This window comes from Mauremys mutica, unplaced genomic scaffold, assembly GCF_020497125.1.
Source record: "Mauremys mutica isolate MM-2020 ecotype Southern unplaced genomic scaffold, ASM2049712v1 Super-Scaffold_100166, whole genome shotgun sequence".
In the NCBI taxonomy this organism is placed as follows: domain Eukaryota; kingdom Metazoa; phylum Chordata; order Testudines; family Geoemydidae; genus Mauremys; species Mauremys mutica.
In genome coordinates, this window is record NW_025423279.1 from 994,703 (window position 1) to 1,014,693 (window position 19,991).

A 19,991-nucleotide genomic window follows, 5' to 3' on the forward strand; every position below is an offset into this window, starting at 1 on the left:
TTTCAAGGTCATATCTGCCCCCATTCTCCACCCAACCTCCAGCATTGTGTTTTTACTTTTTTTTTTTTTTAAAAGATATAATTGTCCCCCTGTTGCTGTTGGAAAGACCCTCACAAAACACCAATAGAAGCTGGCTAACTCCATTGAGGGAAGCCATTAAGCTGACTATGCAGAAAGTACTATCAAATGCACTATGTATACAGTTCAAAATGAAAAAGGCTTTTCTCCAGTTCTTCTGTTATTTGTAATACTAGGGAGTAAAGTTAAAAAAAAAAGTGATTTCAATACATTAAATTTGGTGTACTTTTCATATTGTCTGCCACTTTACTATTTTGAATTGAGAGCTTTGCTATATTTCGCAGCTTTTCGGAAACATCACAATAAATAAGATAACACTCTACAGAAGTTAACACTGCTACACTTTTTGCAACTTTCAGGTAATCTATTTGAGATCAGAAATCCTGAAATCAATTGTTACATATTTGAGCAAGAGCAATTCCTGAGATTAATGACCATCTGGAAGAGTTGCCAGTGCTCATTAACCATAACCTGTCACCTATCACCTATTCTTCAGGAAATAATCTGTAAAAAGATTACTACTGCTAATAAAGCAATTGGTTAATTGTTTCAATAAAAAAAATCAATTTCACATAGCAGAAGATGATAATTAACACCTAATACAGCAGCCACAGCTGTTTTGTTAATTATGATCTATGCTGAATTCACAAGACTAGGTATGTTCTATTTTCCTTCCTTTTACAGGAAAGTTTCTGGAACTAAAGAAAGAATGACATCTGCTGGTCTGCAATGATTATGACTGTTAACAGTACAAAAATATTGCACTATTGGAGCAGCATAGATTGATTTAAATTGAGGAAATTTAAATCAAGTGGAAAGTGTCAATTTAAATAATCAATTGTAATCAGCTTTTCCATTTGTACTTCAGGTATTTTCTAAAAAAAGAAGTGCACTCTTATTGGTGCACATGTTGATTCACAAGTAAATTGCGCCTTTACATGAGATTTGGTACTTCTTTTTGCTACCTAGGCTGGTAAACTATATACACATTTATTAAGAATTTGAAAATATTAGGCTTTATAATTACTTAATTGTACATTTTAATATGTTAGAAAATAGTGAATGATATATTGCTTATTTACCTAATACACCTCTACCTTGATATAACACGACCCGATATAACACAAATTCAGATATAATGTGGTAAAGCAGTGCTCCAGGGGGGACGGGGCTGCATGCTCCGGTGGATCAAAGCAAGTTTGGTTTCACCTATAACACAGTAAGATTTTTTGGCCCCCAAGGACAGCGTTATATCAAGGTAGAGGTGTAAATAATGTTTTACTCATTTGTGTCAAGCCACATTAATTAAATTCTATTTGCCATTCTAATCAAACAAAACAGCATATAAATTTTTATTAAACAAAACCTGAAATGTTTTACATACAAACTTCTCTTATCGAGACATGTTCCACAATATGACTAAATGATGTATTGAAGATTTATCAGTAGAGAGATTAACTGTAGTTAGTGAATTAAACTAAGCGTCAGGTCAGCCTGGGAAATTTTTCAAATTTCAACTCCCCATCAATATCTCAACTTTGAATGAATTAGTCCAAATAATGAACATATTCCCTGTGCCTGCAGAAGAGGCTACTGTTTTCAAAAGCTGGATTAGCAATTAAAATGCTGGTTTCAGGAGTTTAGCTAGGACTTCCTTCAATTCAGTGGTGTGACTTGCAAGCATGTACTGCTTGAATGGTTCACCTCCAGTCCTGAAATTTGTTATGGTTGGGATGACCGACGGGTGATTATTAGATACCCATGTCATAGCAACAGCATCTTCTTCAGCAGTTAGGCTTCTGCCCCAGTATACTGGGTTGAGACTATTAGCAAGAAAATGAGGTAGAGCAAGTGCTTGATACATCTGCTTCTTTACTGCCTGCAATTTCCTTTCTTCAGTGTCTCCTTTAGTTCCTTCCAAATTTTGACTGCATCGGTGATATAGCAGTCGTCTTTCTGCAGTTTGCCCAAAGCTAAGGAAATATACTGAAACCCATCTTCCACAATTCTCTTTAGTCTGATGTTGACTGATTGTCATGATTTTCTTCACAAATTGATGGAACTAAGTAGTAGTCAGAATAAGCCAGTTCTTAATATGCAGCTCAAAACAGTCAGCCACTGAATTCCATCATACAGTCTAGGGAAAAATTAGTTTTGATTCTCCTTCTCTGGTCAGAGAAGCTGAAGCAAAGTGATTGTTATGGAAGTATTGTGCAGTTTCAACATTTTCCTTTATTCCCAAGTAGTACTGAAGTCTTTGGCAAAGAAAACCACCCCATCAAATAAGCACTGCACTCATATAATACATTTCAGGTTCCCTTCATTGTCTCTTCCTAGATTTGTCTCCTGGATTTTTTTCCTCATCTTTCTTACATTTGCAGCATTATCTGCAACCAAGCTACACACTTGATTTTCTGTTTTTGTTATAGCTTTTACTGCTACTTCTAAGTATTCTGCTATATGGGCATTTCCTGATGTATTAATCATTTCTGTAAGATGGACAACCCATCTTGTCGTCACACAATCACATATTACTGGATCATTGTGTACATTGCTATACCCATCAAGACTCAGATTAACTAAAAATTCCATCAATGTTTTCTGCACACTGTTCAGATTTCCTTCTCATACACTGTATCCAGCAACCTTTTAGAGATGTCTGGTTTTCTGGGTGGAGTGTAGCCTGGTCGTAGTGACTGAACCATGTCAATGAAATAGTTGTATACAAGAAATTCTCCCTTTCATCTTGTTCAAGACATGAATTAAGCAATCTTTTCATCTATGGAATATTGCTGGAATTTGCTGGTCTTGATTATGAACTCATCCATGGTTTTACTTGAAGAAATTATTTTGGTTAAAGATAAATAAATACAGGTAGTTACTGTCTCGTATTTTTAGTTGCAGCACTACTGGTGGTACCAGTAGATGACTCTGAAGTTGTAGTCATTACAGATAATGGATGTTCATAACCCCTTATGAATAAACTGAAACCTGAAACAAAAATGATCAAGAAAAAAAAGTTACTCTCACTCACTGAGTACTACAAGGCACTGAGTTATTGTTTTATTAAGATTGTAAGTGAAAGATTCCTCCTCAAAGCTGTTTCTATCACAATTTATTTTAAACCCAATTTTATAGCAAAATAAGGATTATCTAAATCAGGGGTCTCAAACATGCGGCCCGCGGGCCGGAGCTCTTCCCTGCGGCCCGCGGAGCTCTTCCCTGCGGCCCGCGGAGCTCCCCAGGGCCGCCCAGAGGGGGGGGAAAAGGGGGCAATTTGCCCCGGGCCCCGGGCTCCGCAGGGGCCCCCAAGAGAAAAGCGGAGGCTCCCGCCTCCGCCCCTCTCCTGGAGCCTCGGCGCATAGAGCGCCGAGTCTCCGTCCGAGCGCCTGAGCCCCGCCCCGATCCGAGCCGCGTGGGGAGGGGGCGGGGCTGGGAGCTCTGGGCTGAGCGCTGCGCTCGGCGTGGAGCTCAGAGCCCCGCCCCCTCACCACGCGGCTCTGAGCGGGACGAGCTCAGGCCTCGCCGGAGACGCGCTCGGGTAAGGGGGTGGGGGGGAAGCGGGAGCCGCCGGGGCCGGGCCGGGGCCTGGGTGGGAAGCGGGACCCACCGGGGCCGGGCCGTGGGGGGGGGGAAGGGAAGCGAGACCCGCCGGGCCGGGCCGTGGGGGGGGGGGAAGGGAAGCGAGACCCCCCGGGGCCGGGCCGGGGGAGGGAAGCGAGACCCGCCGGGGCCGGGCCGGGCTGGGGGAGGGAAGCGAGACCTGCCGGGGCCGGGCCGGGCCGGGGGGGGGGGGGAGAAGGGAAGCGAGACCCGCCGGGCCGGGGGTGGGGAAGGGAAGCGAGACCGGCCGGGGCCGGGGTGGGGAAAAGAGGGACCCGCCGCCGCCGAAGCGCAGCCCGGTCTTCGGCGGTGGGGGGCCCCTTCTGTTCCGGGACCCGCCGCCTAAGTGCCCCGCCGCCAAGCCACCAAACAGCTGTTGGTGGCGCTTAGCACTTTCCAGAAGGGAGGGGGGAGGAGCGGGGAGCCGCGCGCTTAGGGGAGGAGGTGGAGAAGAGACAGGGCAGGGGCGGGGCCTCATGGAAGGGGTGGATTGGGGGTGGGGCCAGGGGCAGCAAGGGGGCGTGTCAGTGATGCGGCCCTCGGGCCAATGCACTAGTCCTCATGCGGCCCTCGGGGTCATTTGAGTTTGAGACCCCTGGTCTACATCGTCATCTTCAGTCATTGCCTTCTGAGGAGCATTTTCATAATGTTGTTTCATTCTGACAATCATGCTTTGTATCTCTTTGCTGCACTATTTACATTTGGCACACGTTCCTTTTTTAACCCAGCGGTACAGGAATTTCTTGAGAATAATCTGAAAATGGTCTTTTTTTTTTTTTTTTTTACGAACGGCAGCCATGGCGGTTTTTCCTCCTCTAGTCCCTGGGTGCTGAAATCAACACTATAGGCTGCACTCTGAAGAACCTTGTCCCTTCTTCCCACAATAAACTGCTTTGACACTAGTGTTGCTCCTTTCCGGTTGCACACACTGTTCATTCTCCCTTGTTACATTACTCCCTGCACCACCCCATCCCCAGGGAAAAAAACAAAACAAAAACCAAAACCAAAACAATCCATGACTTCAGCTGGCATAACCCACTTTAGCACTGCAGCATTTTATTTCTTTAGAAACTGAGGCAGGCATTTGAGAAATTAATGGATTTCTGTTTGTTTGTATCCGTCTGAGAGTACATGCAAAGAGACAGAGCAAGGACATTTCTTGAAGTGCCCAGAACCATGGTCTGGTATGGCAGATCAATGTTTTACCATGAGCTGGAGAGTAAGTTTCCATGTTGGGTTGGAATCATAAATATTCAGATTCAAATGAGCCAATCAGAGCTCAGGTAAGGAGATACTTTAAAATAGGAGTAAGACCACCCAGGTGGGCTCAGTGGATGATCCTTATGAGATAGATGATGGTGTCTCTTGGAGTCAGAGGCCAGGTCCCAATGCTTGTGATCACTTTACCAGTCTCTTGCACCTGAGACCTCACAGGATCAAGTCACTGATACAGAACGTGCCTACTGCAGGGGTGCTGAACCAAACTGCAAACCATGTATGACGGAAATCACTTCAAGCCGGAGTGCAGCAGCACCTCCAAACGACCCTAGTTCCAGCACCTATGCCCTATTGAGCCAGATTTACAAAAATTCACCTCAAAAGTTAGAATTGAGGGGGGAGGAGGGAGGAAAAGAGGGAGAAAAGAGAAAAATCTTTTTTATATAGAAAAGCAGCCTTTAATTCAAAACTTTTTGATAGTCTCATGGATTCAGCATTTTTTTTTTTATTTAAAATGTATTAAGAGATAATAAATTTGGGCCTTTACATATTTTGTATTAAATTCAGATTTTTAAATAGGTTTCTTTTAGAAAGAAAAAGCTTAATCATTTAAGTGCAAACAAATTTCAGAAAACATCTGTTTTCTGCCCATTATGATCAATTGCTTCTACTCTATTTGAAGCCAACGTTCACTTTCAGCAGATTGATAGTTGCTACTTGACCTTATGAGGAGGTACACCACTCACAGTTTAACTTGTGTATAGTCTGTTTATATTTTGAATTATATACACATGTGCTTCTCCATTACAAAGAGGTGTTTTTGTTGGTATTACCAGTTTTTAGTTGTTTTATTGTATGTTCAGGGAGAGTTGCAAAGTCCAAATAAATGTGTAATGGGATACAGGCCAAAAATTAAATAAATAAATAAAACACACCACACCTCTGGCACTTGAATAATATTTGACTAATTCAGAAGCCTGCACACACAGATTTTTGTAATTTCATGGTTCAAGAAAATGTTAATAGTACCTTGGAAAGTGTAGGTTTTTCCAGCATTTGTCACACCATAAGTGAAAATAAGACGATTGTGTCCCTCCAAGAAGTCTTGTACTGGTTGTTTCACAGTACCGTCAAAGAACTCTTCCTGAGTTGTTTCAGGTCCAAATACCTAAGCATTAGCAAGAGGCAATTTTCAGTTGTTTTAAAAGGACCATTTAGGGGGTGGGGAAGAAAGAGCAGTTTACATCTAGGCACTTTTCATCAGTTAAATGTATATAAAATGTTCCCAGTTTTAAAAGAATTTAAAAAAAAAAAACCACTCGTTTAGGGCAAGAGTCAACAAGTTTCCACATTATAAAATGAAGTTTGTCTCAAGTATCATGTGCTTACTCGTGAAAAAGTGAATTTCTGCACCATCTGCCCTACATTTTTTTCACTCAGCTGACAGATCATTGAATTCTTAGGGCCTTTCAATATAATGCTAGTTGAGTCTTGAATAGAAACACAGTCCTGTAAAAGGAAAAAAATTGGATTTTTAAGCTCAGGAGAAAAATTGTACATTTGCATCTTAGCTAAAAAATTTTTGTAAAAAAGAACATTGAGTCTTATGTAGAAAGAGCCACACCTGAGATTCATTTTCTTTTTCACTTGCTGTGAAAGGCCTAATACGAAGGCAAACTTGTATATGTTCCTTGGAATCCAAACTGTTCCTCTTAAAATAAAAATAAAAAAAATTACCTTCAATTAATAGCATTGCTACTTAGTCTGAATGTCTAGTTTGACAATTAGCATGGTAAGATATTAAATATTAGTTATTTCAGGTCACTTCCCCCCACCGTAATTCATTCATTTATTGCTGCAAGTACTTGGTCCTTCTAGAAATTCGCCTTAATCTTATAAAATATTTAAAATGACTTCTTGCGATATACAAAAATATTCTATGCAGTTTAGGCCAAGCAGTAATTGAAAATAAGAGCCACCTGCATACCCCATATTATCCTTTGTATCTAGTAATTAATTTCTGCATTACTAGGGCAGGACAGGAGGAAACTATAGATTTTACCAACATTTCCTGCAAGTTATTGTTTATAATCATCACTTTTTGTGTTGGTATCAAAAGTACCCAGCAAAAAGATTAACTTCAAAATAAGATGAAAACAAGTAGGCCAGTCAATATACGTGAACAAATAATGTCTCTGAATTTCTCTGCCTCTGATGTCAGAATTTAGCCTCTTATAATTAGAGAATCTTTTTTTGATTAATACAAAACAAACTAGACAATGACAGGACTATCAAGGCACAAATACAGGAATTCATTACTATAGCATCTAATTTAAAATGTTTCCCTTTTATTTATACAGAAGTATGGATATGTTTGTTGCTTTATCATTAAAAGCAACAGGATATATAAATGCTTCACAATTTAAGTAATTTCATTTTTTAAATTAACAAAGTAGACTGTTTAACATTCTCACCTGGCTTATATCCAAGTTTGAAGAAACCAGGGAAAATTCATCTGAGAGGTCTGCTTTAAGGTCCTCAACATTTACTGGCCACTTTCTTGGAGATAGCTCAATACTAGCAATATAGGATGGTCTTATCATTGTTGCTTTATCCAAAACTGGTTCCATTCTGCAAAAATAAAGCCAACTATTTAAATAGCATGGCAAGACTGAAGACATGAGAAGCCATCATAATACAAGTTTATATTTCAATATGTATTTTATTTATTTTCAAACCTTACACATAAATACAGTTTCCAACAACAGGCTGGGGCAAAAGGGGAAAAAACATCCCAAGAACTGCACACACACTTTCAGATGTTAGCTAAAGAGGAGCTCCAGCCTGGAAGGATGAAGGGAGAGCATTCAAAAGAATACAGACTATTGACAACAATGCTACCACCCATCATCAAGTATAATTAGGAAGGCCAAAAAAGCATTTGAAAAGCAACTAGCAAAAGACACAGAAACTAACAGCAAAAAGGCAGCAAAAACCTTATCTATCCTCTAACTTAATCAAACTTATATAAAATGACAAGCAGCTTATATGGAGCAACAAAACAACGAACTATAGCAAGGCAGGTGAGACTTACAAGCTTTACAATCTTAACAAACTATGACTTATCAAACTAAGAAAGAAAAAACAAAACCTATGGTGCACCTTATGCTATGGGGAAGTTACAGAGGGCAGAGTGGTATGTGCCCAGAATACAGCTCCCAAGGCAGCCCCCAAGGAAGCTAAGGGAGGTGGCTGCAGCAGTGGATACAGCTGAAAACAGTCCAAGGCAAAGCCCACAGGAGCAGAACTTAGCAGCAGCACAAACTTATTTTCAGTGGCAGAGTGCCACGGGGTTTAAGAGAGAGGTTTTAAGACACAGACCAAGGTTTAGCTTGAGTCTGTGTGCTGGGGAGACAGAGCCAGCAGCTAAAATAATAAAATAAAAGTATAGAAAGTTTCACAGAGGGATTCTTACCATCCCCCAAGGCAGCAGCAGAGGGGGCAGAAACAGCAAGCACATCAGAAGGCTCGGTACAGTCTTGATAATCAGGAGATCTCTCAGGCAGCAATTCGTTCTTCGTGGGGGGGGGGTTCAAAAATGGGGGTACGCTCAAAAATAAAATGAGAGCAGAGAAAGGACCCCCAGAACCCCTGGTTGATCAGACCAGGCAGCAATGCAAGAACCTTTCTGAAGTCTGTTCAAAAAATGTCTGTTTTTAAAGGCAAACCCTGGCAGCTTCCCGCCAGTAGCTCTGATTGGCTCCCTTTCTTACAGGGAGGCAGAGAAAAAACTGCAGGCAGCCAGAGGCATGTTTGGACTAGCCCTGAGCCCAGAGGTATGACTCATGCCCAGGATCCTAAAAACACAATAGGTCTTGCAGCTATGGACAGAGTCTACCCTACACCACGCCCAGGTTTTAACAAGGTGATAACAGGACTAACCCTTTGAACAGGGCAGTGGTCCCACTTAGCACAAGTGGCCATTCCTTTGAGAAGGGCAGAGGCCCTGGTAAACAACTTAACATCAGGGAGGGGCGGCCACAGGAGGAAAACAAGAACAAAATGGAAAATGGAGCTGTAACAGACATCCCCCCCGGCCGACCCAAACGGGCTGTGAGGGGGATGTCCCATGCAAAGACCAAAAAAAAGGAGAAAAGAAGAAAAAAAGAGAGGTGTTTTACAAGTCGTCGTGTTCGTAGTATGGAGGTGGTGGTTTGCTGCTGTCCAAGGGGATGGAGGAATACCTCACCTGCAAAGGCAGGGCTGACACAACCTTACGAATTAGCTGCTTGACCACTGCCATCCCCAACAAAAAGACTATAAAAATAATAGCAACAGTAATAAGCCACTGCTCAATGGACTGGGCCCAGGATCCCACTGCTTACGCTTCTTACGAATCTGCACGGCAAAGGAGGACAGTTGGTCAGCCACAGCTGAGATGTTGTTCCACCCAGGCTGAAGGTGCAGGCAACATTGTCCCTTAAAGCGAGGATCAGGGTCCTCTAAGGCAACACAAAAGTCCTTCTGTAGGATGATCTGGATCAGAAGACGGTTCTGCTCGGCGTAGCTGGCCAGGACTGTGGGAGCGTCGCTGGTGGTGTGGCCTGTGAACAGAGGCCGATGAACCCAGTCTGAACCCAGTCTGAACCCAGTCTGTGTCGTTGCAGGCTGAAGCTGGATGCTGGATGCTGTGGAGTTTGTGTGAGAGTTTGTGTGAGAGGGAGTGTGTGAGTGAGTGTGTGTCAGATGGTGAGTGAGAGTGTGTGTGTGTGTGAGTGTGAGTGGGTGTGTGTGAGTATGTTAGAGTGAGACTGAGTTTGTGAGTGTGAGTTTGTGTGAGTGTGTGAGAGAGAGCGTGAGAGTGTTTTTTGTGAGAGGGAGTGTGCGTGTGTGTGTGAGTGGGTGAGTGTGAGTGGGTGAGTGTGAGTGGGTGAGAGAGTGAGTGTGTGTGTGTGAGAGAGTGTTTGAGAGCGTGTGAGTTTGTGAGTGTGAGAGAGTGTGATTGTGTGATGGTGAGTGTGTGTGAGTGTGAGAGTTTTTGAGTGTGTGTGTGTGTGTGTGAGAGTGTGAGTGAGTCAGTGTGTGTGTGAATACCTGTGAGTGTGTGTGTGTGTGAGAGACTGTGTGAGTGAGTTAGTGTGTGAGTGAGTCAGTGTGTGAGAGAGTGTGTGAGAGTGGGTGAGTGTGTGTGTGAGTGGGTGTGTGTGAGTGTGAGAGTGTGTGTGAGTATGAGTGTGTGAGAGTGTGTGAGTATGAGTGTGTGAGAGTGTAGGAGTGTTAGAGAGTGTGTGAGAGTGTTTGTGTGTGAGTGTGTGTGTGAGTGAATGTGTGTGTGAGTGTGTGTCTGAGTATGTGTGAGTCTGTGTGAGAGTGTGAGTGTGTTTGAGTGTGTGTGTGAATATCTGAGTGTGTTTGAGTGTGTGAATATCTGTGAGTGTGTGTGAGAGACTGTGTGAGTGTGTGAGTTAGTGTGTGAGTGTGTGTGTGAGTGTGTGTGTGTGTGAGAGTGTATGAGTGAGTGTGTGAGAGTGTGTGTTTGTGTGAGTGAGTGTGAGTTTGTGTGAGTGAGTGTGAGAGTGTTTGTGTGAGAGTGAGTGTGTGAGTGTGAGTGTTAGTGTTTGTGAGTGTGTGTGAGTGTGTGTCTGTGAGTGTGAGAGTGTGTGTATGTGTGAGAGAGTGTGAGTGTGTGTGTGTGAGAGAGTGTGAGTGTGTGTGTGTGAGTGAGAGTGTGTGTGAGTGAGTGTGAGTGAGTGTGTGAGAGAGAGAGCAAAAGGGAACTCCAGCCCCGTGTCTGCCAGGCTGCAGGCCCTGAAGGCAAGGGCCTAGCGGGTGCAAGGGCCGAAGGGGAAGCGGCCCGGGGAAGCAGACAGATGAGGGGAGAGGAGGAGGACAGCCAGGCTGCTGTCAGAGGGTCCCTGGGCCTGGACCCAGAGTAGAGGGCGGGACTGGGTCCCCCTCTTCTCCCTCGGCTGTACACCCCGCCATCGGCCATGGGCAGCGGCCATCACAGACTACGCCAGATCCCTGACTGGAGGAATTAGACTTTGAGGTGTGTGGTTGGACATTGTGGCTGGTGCATAGGAACTGCTGCTCAACACCACCCCCCCCAAACCCCGGATGGGGGTGCGGATGGACTATGGGGCACTGCCGGAGGGCAGTGGCCCGGAGAGGATCCGCCGAGCGGGGAGCAACACGGGTCCAGACACCCTGAGGGCAAGATGACGGACGGTACACCACCAGGAGGGGGCGCTCCACTGGACAGAGCTAATTCCCAGACAACCAGCAGGAGGCGCCAGGTGGTATATCCCAACCCATTACAGTGCAGTCAAGAAAAACAGATCATAACAAACTAACAGATAACTTGAAGATTATAGCAGACATCTTATTGTTTTAGAGATGAAGCCAATTTCCAGTGGAAGGTACTACCAACTATGCATTTATTTTAATTGAGGTAAAGGTACATTGTTCACTGAAGGAAAGAAGTTACTTCTGAATTAAGTTTAGTTAAAATTGTTTAACTGTAAGGTCAGAGCTTCACTACACCCGCTTGGTAATATGTCACAAATATTGCTTACATTCATTTATGTACAATGAACTAGAGATGAGCTGGGACAAATTCCCAAACTTTAGGTATGTTCAGAACCAGCTCTAGATCCAAATTCTGTTACTCTGAATTCTATTTTGGGCTGAACTGCAATCCCAGATGAGAACACCCTCAAACTTTAATAAAGTTGCACTCAGATTCTTAATGTGCAGTTTGGGCCCATTTCTCATATACAAACTCCACTAGAATTCCCAGAGGACTCAAACATTTGAGTCATTTTCTCATGGGGATTTGTGAGCTCAGGATTATTGAGAGGTAAATCTCAAAAGGGTCCCAAAACATTCCAAAGCAGAGATGTCTACTCAAAGCTTAACCTATTTGCTCTGGTTACTGGATTGGAAAAATCACAAAAACAGTCTTGTGTGTGAGATTCCCCAGACTTCCCAGAAATACAATGACAGTGTTCTTGTGGTACCTGTTCTTTAGCACATGCACTTCCAGTCCAATGAAAAACTACACATGAAATGGAAGACAAAGAGTTGGGTCCAACCTACAAAACAGGGAGTTCACAATCCAAACCTAAGGGGCAGAGTGTTCAGATCTGGGGGTTGATTCAAGCCCATCTCTAGAAAAAAAATGATGACTGAATATTTCCAGATCTCAAAGATTCAGGTGCAGTTCAAAGTTTGGTCACAGGTTCAGGTAGGTTCTTATTTTCTCCAAGCCTGTTAGCTCACTCATTCCTGTTCAAGACTTAAAACTGTGTGCACAGTAAAATTAAGACCTTAAAAAGAGCAACTCCAAGCAGACATTTCTGAAACAGCTGTATGACCATTAGAGTGTGCTCTGCCTCTATTGCTATGCTTTTTAGCCACGGCACTGCAGCAAGTACAGAAAGGGAAATGCATTAACTGAGCCGAGTACAAAGGGCATGATTCCCTGGTAACTTTAAGGCATAGCACCCATCAACAGCTGGATCTTGGCAGCACATCTATCATGAAGCAACAAAGAGTCCTGTGGCACCTTACAGACTAACAGACGTACTGGAGCATGAGCTTTCATGGGTGAATACCCACTTTGTCAGACGCATGACATATTCACCCACGAAAGCTTATGCTCTGGCCGGGGGAGGGTGAGCCGTGGGCAGCTTGCCTGGCGGCTGGGACCCAGTCTCGGGGGTCCCGATCCTTTTTTAAAAGAAAAAAAAATTTTTTTTTGTGCTCCGGGGACCGGGGTGACCTTCCAGCACTCCCCAGAGCCTCTGGGCAAATTTTGAAAAAAAAAGTTCCATGGGCCTGATCCAAATGGCCGGGAATCAGTCCCTGGCTGGGAAGGGTGCGCCCTGGGCTGCTTGCCTGGCGGCCGGGTCCCGGTCTTAGGGGCGTGATCCGTTCCCACCCCCAAGTGTTCCAATGGCTCCCACCTGCCCGGGAGGGACCTGTGGGTCGTGCCCAGCCTGGGGGACCATGGTGTGGGGGGAGCTGTCCGATCAGCCCCCGGGGCCACCAGTTCCACCCGGAGGACCGGGGCTGAAAATTCTTTAAGCCTGGTCTACACTAGGCGTTTAAACCGGTTTTAGGAGCGTAAAACCGATTTAACGCCACAACCGTCCACACTAGGAGGCACCTTATATCGATTTTAATGGCTATTTAAACCGGTTTCTGTACTCCTCCCTAACGAGAGGAGTAGCGCTAATATCGGTATTACCGTATCGGATTAGGGTTAGTGTGGCCGCAGATCGACGGTATTGGCCTCCGGGTGGTATCCCACAGTGCACCACTGACCGCTCTGGACAGCAATCTGAACTCGGATGCAGTGGCCAGGTAGACATGAAAAGCCCCGCGAACTTTTGAATATTTCCTGTTTGCCCAGCGTGGAGCTCCGATCAGCACGTGTGGTGATGCAGTTAAAAATCAAAATAAAGAAAGAGCTCCAGCATGGACCATGCGGATGTGATCGCTGTAAGGGCAGGCAAATCTGTTCTATCAGCGCTCCGTTACAGAAGACGAAATTCAAAATCATTTTTTAAAAATCTCCAGACAGACGCCATAGCAGGGACTCAGCGCACTGCTGCGTGACAAGCGTAACGGAAAGCCAAAGAATCAAATGGACGCTCATGGACTGGAGGACTCAAGCTATCCCACAGTTCCTGCAGTCTCCGAAAAGCATTTGCATTCTTGGCTGAGCTCCAAATGCTTCTAGGGTCAAACACAGTGTCCGCGGTGGGTCAGGGCATAGCTCGGCAATTTACGCACCCCACCCACCCACCCCCAGAAGTGAAAGGGAAAACAATCCTCTCTTGACTCTTTTACATGTCACCCTATCTTTACTGAATGCTGCAGATAGACGCGATGCTGCAGCACTCAACACCAACATCCTTGCTCCCCCCCCCCGCCATGGGTGGCTGATGGTACAATATGACTGGTATCCGTCCTCGTCATCAGCCTATTGGCACATGGGGCAATGCAAAAGGACTGGTAACCATGCCGACTAGCATCCATTAGGTCTATCAAGGGCGCCTGGCCCTAATTTTTCCTGGTAGATGGTGCAGTATGGCTGGTAACCATCCTCATCATAGCAACAGGGGGCTGAGCTCCATCAGCCCCCACCCTTCATGTGTAAAAAAAAGATTCAATTGCCCCTGGACTAGCAGAGGGATGCTGGGCTCCTCTCCTCCACACTCCTCACACTGTCCTGTCTGGACTATCATAGCAGCTGGAGGCTGCCTTCCACTCATTTCTCACTAACAAGTCACTGTGTCTTATTCCTGCATTCTTTATTACTTCATCACACAAGTGGGAGGACAATGCTATGGTAGCCCAGGAAGGCTGGGGGAAGAATGGAATCAACAGGTGGGGTTGTTGCAGGAGCACCTCCTGTGAATAGCATACAGCTCATAATTTCTGCAGGATCTGACACAGAGCAGCTGTGCTCTCTGGTTCTATGATACAGTGGTTCTCTAGTTCACTTGCCCATATTCTAGGCAGGACTGATTCTATTTTTAGATACCAAAAAGAAGGGATTGACTCAGAGAGTCATTCCCAATTTTGGCTTTTGCGCCCCTGGCTGATCTCAGCAAATGGTGCAGTGCAAAAGGACTGGTAACCATGATCATCTTACTACCAATTTATGGTATGGTAGATGGTACAGTATGGCTAGTAACCATCTCTGCTGTCATGCAAAAGCAAAAGCATGCTGCTGTGTAGCGCTGCTGAATCGCCTCTGTGAGCGGCATCTAGTACACATACGGTGGCAGTCACAAAAGGCAAAACAGGCTCCATGATTGCCATGCTATGGGCATAGGCGCCGGGTTATATGGGCTGGAGGAGCCCCAGCCCCAGGAATATTCAGAGCTGTGGGCTGTGCTCCACCAATATCTGGAGCTGGATTTCTCCCCTGGCCCTGCCTGGAGCAGGCACTGGCCCCTGGCTGCCACTACCATCATCCCCAGCCCCGGAGCATCCCCGCCCACCCAGTAGCGTAGTGGGGTGGAAGGGGGGGAAGCAGCCACTCCCCTTTGAGCACATTTTACAAAATCAGCACCTTTCCAGGCAGCCAGCACTGGGCTCCGGACTTGGAGTCCGGACCGGGTTTTGCGTGTGGCCGCCAGCTGGCTCTGGGCTCTGCAGGCCGCGTGGGCTGGTTGCCGGGCTCCCCCGGGGAGAGGAGGAGGAGCTCGCAGCTGCTCGCTCCCGGAGCCAGGGTGGGCTCTGCCGGGAGGGGGAGGGGCGGCAGCGCAGCCCCCCCCTCCAGTGCGGCGGGGGACTGAGGAGCAGCAGCCCCGTTGGTCCCGGCAGCCCCGTGCAGAGCAAGGCAGCCACGCGGTAGGGAAGGGGGCTCTGAAGCCCAGCTGGTGCTGGTGGAGAGGGAAGGGGGGGGGGGGATGTTTTTTTCTCCTGGTCTCTCTTCAGCAGAGGGGCTGAGGGATCAGCAGGACCAGGAGGCAAAGGAGTGACTTTGGGTTATTGCCCCCCCGCCAGTGCTGCGCCCAGGGCTGTGAAAGGGGGCTTAGTGCAGCTTCTGAAGGATGGGGGGGGGTAAAGGTGCTTTAAGGTGCCAGTTGTGTCTCCTCATCTCACTGCTGACTAGCTGCAGCCCCAGTGCTCAGAACTCAGCAGTGATCTCGGGCTGCACAGTGCTCTGTAGTTCTCAATTGTCTGCTAAATGCTTCCACAACCCCACCTTTTCACTCAGTACATCCTGAATAGTGGGGACTGGGGGCGGGGGAGGGGGGAGTGTAGCAGATGCCAATTTGAGGTGAATAGTCTCTTGGTCAGATTCTACTGCGTTTATGGGGCTTTGTGCCATGGGCTGGAGCAAAGTGGCTGGTGGATAACCAGGAATCTGGTTAATAATTGTTCTCTAAATTCAGCTTTCTTCTTTCTCTCTCTCTGAATTATCACTAATTCAAAATAGTAGTGTGCAAGCTGACTGGATAATGGTAATAGCATAATCTCTTGTTATAGCACTGCCTGATTAGTAATTGGGTATGTTGGCTGGCACCTTTTTTTCACTCCCCCTGATGTTAGAACCTGGCTACACAACTGGGGAGGGAAGCTTCCTAGACCTGTGCAGCTGGGGCTTAGGTGAATTTTGTGATACTGTGCCCCTCCCCAGCTACCACCCTGCAGTCCCCACTCCTGCACCATGCTGGGCAAGGGGCAGCCCCATCCCCAGTGAGGCTATGGTGAGGGGTGGCAGCAGGGGAGGCCACACGTGATGGCAACTTCCCCTCCCCCCGGTACCCACCATAGGGGAGGCGAGTGGGCTTTCTGGACCTGAGAGGGACCCTAGGAGCATGTTGCAGTGACTGGGGGGGCAGAAGGGGTCCCTCCCCTGGAGCTTGCTGCTGCCAGGGAGGGTGGAGGGGAGTCCTCTTTGGCCCTAGCCCTGGGGCAGCTTGTCTGCACCCCAAGTTTCCTTATCCCCAGCCCTGCCCCAGAGTCCTCACCTGACGGGAAAAAAAACACGCAACTTAAATTTGGTGGTCAGTTTAGAGTATCATAGAATATCAGGGTTTGAAGGGACCTCAGGAGGTCAGCTAGTCCAACCCCCTGCTGAAAGCAGGACCAATCCCCAACTAAATCATCCCCGCCAGGGCTTTGTCAAGCCGGGCCTTAAAAACCTCTAAGGAAGGAGATTTCCACCACCTCCCTAGGTAACCCATTCCAGTTCTTCACCACCCTGCTAGTGAAAAAGTTTTTCTTAATATCCAACCTAAACCTCCCCCACTGCAACTTGAGACCATTGCTCCTTGTTCTGTCATCTTCTACCACTGAGAACAGTCTAGATCCATCCTCTTTGGAACCCCCTTTCAGGTAGTTGAAAGCAGCTATCAAATCCCCCCTCATTCTTCTCTTCTGCAGACTAAACAATCCCAGTTCCCTCAGCCTCTCCTCAGAAGTCATGTGCTCCAGCCCCCTAATCATTTTTGTTGCCCTCCACTGGACTTTCCAATTTTTCCACATCCTTCTTTGTAATGTGGGGCCCAAAACTGGACATAGTACTCTAGATGAGGCCTCACCAATGTTGAATAGAGGAGAATGATCATGTCTCTCGATCTGCTGGCAGTGCCCCTACTTATACAGCCCAAAATGCTGTTAGCCTTCTTGACAAAGGCCAGAGGAGAGAGTGTTAGTGCCTGTGCGGACTTCCAGGAAGCGCATGGTGTGGAAGGGGATGCTGGGATACTCTGGAGGAACCACTCCTTCAAAGCCAGTCAGGACTCTGGGGGAGCCTTCTCTCTGAGCAGACTGTCTCCAGGGCAAGAAGCTTACACCTTCCTGGGTCTGACCTCAGAGCATTCAGCATGCCCTTCCACACCATGCACTTTCCGCAGTGAGTCCACCCAGGCGGGGTCCTGGGGCAGCCAGAGGTCCCTGCACCCCAACTCTGCAGTCAGACGTGACTCTCAGCCAGCCAGTAAAACAGAAGGTTTATTAGATGACAGGATCACAGTCTAGAACAGACCGTGTGGATACAGAAAACAGGACCCCTCAGTCAGGTCCATCTTGGGGGGTGTGGAGCCCAGACCCAAGTTCTGGGCCTCGCCCCATTTCTCCAGCCAGCTCCAAACTGACACTCCCTCCTCTGGCCTTTGTGTCTCGATTCCGGACAAGGAGGGCCACCTGATCTTTGTCCCCAACTCCTTCAGTTGGCACCTTGCAGGGGAAACTGAGGCACCCACACAGTATTCAGGAGAAAATATTAAGAACATTCCCACTTCATCACAACAGGTGCAACAAAATATAATACTGTATATTTGAAGTAGGCAAGTGCTGCTTCTGACTTTCCACTTTGTAATTGACCCTTTGTAATCTTGTGGCACTGACGTGTTGTAGCTTCATTTTATATCGGCTTACAGGGCGGGGGGGCACCACTATTTTGGGCCCCACCAAAAATTACACAAACCTCCGCCTATGGCTATGGCATCTGCCAAGGGCAATCCAGGGAAAAAAGGCGCGAAAATGCTTGTCTGCCATTGCTTTCCCAGAGGAAGGAGTGACTGACGACATTTACCCAGAACCACCCGCGACCAATGATTTTTGCCCCATCAGGCACTGGGGATCTCAACCCGGAAATTCCAAGGGATGGGGGAGGCTGCGGGACACTATGGGATAGCTACGGAATAGCTACCCACAGTGCAACGCTCCAGAAATCGACGTAGCCTCGGACCGTGGACGCACACCACTGATTTAATGTGTTTAGTGTGGCCGCGCACACTCAATTTTATACAATCTGTTTTGCTAAACGCGGTTTATGTAAATTCGGAATAATCCCGTAGTGTAGACGTACCCTTAGTCCCTTCCCGGCCACCAGGTCAACCCAGAGCCCCGACCGCCCGAAGTGGGAACCGGGTTGACCTGGGTGGCCAGTGATCTCGCCGGCTGGCCACCAGGTCAACGTGGTTCTCCCTTTGGATGTTGGGGCTCCGGGTTGTCCTAGTGGCCAAGGATCTTGCCGGCTGGCCACCAGGTCAACCCGGTTCTCCATTTGCAGGTTGGGGCTCCGGGTTGACCTGGTGGCCGGTTTGCTTTCCTACCCACACCGAGGCAGCGCAGCAGCAGCGCTCCTGAGGACCTCTGAGGGGGGCTTAATAGTCCAGCCGGAGCAGGTCCAGGGAGAGGCTTAATATTCGACCCCTGGCGGTTTGGGGATGGCGGGGAAGGTTTAACAATCATTCCCCAGGGCGGTCCGGGGGAAGGCTTAAGAGTCCCTTCCCGGGCCCCGGGTCAACCCGGTTCTCCCTTCTGCCGTTGGAGCTCCAGCCGGGAACAGTGAGCCCTGGGCAGCTTGCCTGGTGGCCAGGACTCGGTCTAGGCTGCCCCGTTCTTTTTTTTTTTTTCAAATAAATAAAATTTGGGGGAGCTCCGGGGACCAGGCTGTCCTTCTGGCACTCCCTGGCAGCGTCGGGGGAAAGATTTTTGGGAAATAAAAATTACTTCCATGAGCCTGATCAGTACTACCGGGAGGAAGTCTGGGGCTGCGGCTGGCGATGGTGAATCCAAGGTGACTTGCCAAAAGCCGTGAACCGCTCTCACGGCCCTGATCCTTATTTTTTTTCTTCAAGGTAATCTCAACTTTTTCCACAGGATGGCAGCACTGAGCTGGCCACCAGGTCAACCCAGTTCTCCCTTCAGCCGTTGGAGCTCCAGCAGGGGATGGTGAGCCCTGGGCAGCTTGCCTAGTGGCCAGGACCCGGTCTCGGAGGTCCCGATCATTTTTTTATTTTTTTTTTTCAAAAAAAAATTTTTGGGGGGGGAGGGTCGGGGGACCAGGGTGAACTTGTAGCACTCCCCAGGAATCTTCCTGTGGGCCAAATTTTTGAATAATATGTAACAAACAAACTCTCCAGGGTTTGGATCCATAACGGCCGGGGAGGCAGTAAGTCCTCTCTCTGCGGAGTTGTATAACACAACTGGGCGAGGATAAAGTATGTAAGAATATAGCCTGCCAAATCACGCATCAAGTCTCGGGCTGACCACCGCGAGGGGAAGGTGACGCACACCACTAGCTCCTGCCGAGGGAGGGGCTATGTGAGCCAGGATACAGGACGTCAGCCAAGCCGAGGAAGGCACTACCTGAAAGGGGATCGGCCCAAGAGGAGGGGAAAACTGACAGGAAGGGACACCCTTCGTCACAGAGGTACTGTCGTTCCCGGTAGGTAATGAAACCCAGGGAGAACTATAGAAGACTAATATTGGTGTTCGTCGTTAAACAGCGCCTGTCTAATCTGATCTCCCGTGCAACCCCTGAAGATGCGCGTCCCAGTGGCAAGGAAAGCTTGCCGCTTCCATCGGCCCTGGGTTGGCGCTCTGTGGAGAGGGCGGGCCCGTGCGCCTCTACCCCCTCACCGTGAGGGTTTATATTTATATGGACTCTGTCCGCTAGGCCACGATTACCCCACTCGAAAGGTGAAGGGTTTACATGGACCCCTAGCCACTAGGCAATGGTACCCTGCTCAAAGGGGGGTTTTTATATGGACCCATAGCTCACCTAGGACGTGATTCTGCTTCCAAGAACCAAGGGGGGACAGTAGAGAAGATGG

At 47.5% G+C, this 19,991-nt stretch overlaps 1 protein-coding gene across 1 annotated transcript in view; it reads right to left on the bottom strand.

Annotated features, from left to right (window-relative positions):
* The window catches only part of LOC123359651 (kinesin-like protein KIF20B), a 47,521-nt gene extending 39,992 nt beyond the window's left edge, over positions 1 to 7,529 (bottom strand). The window contains exons 1-4 of the mRNA XM_045001123.1: positions 7,374 to 7,529; positions 6,524 to 6,610; positions 6,289 to 6,408; positions 5,929 to 6,067 (exon numbers count right to left, since the gene is read on the bottom strand). Coding sequence (XP_044857058.1) covers positions 5,929 to 6,067; positions 6,289 to 6,408; positions 6,524 to 6,610; positions 7,374 to 7,529 — 502 coding nt within the window. The remainder of the gene's footprint in view (positions 1 to 5,928; positions 6,068 to 6,288; positions 6,409 to 6,523; positions 6,611 to 7,373) is intronic.
* Between the last annotated feature and the right edge of the window lie 12,462 nt (positions 7,530 to 19,991).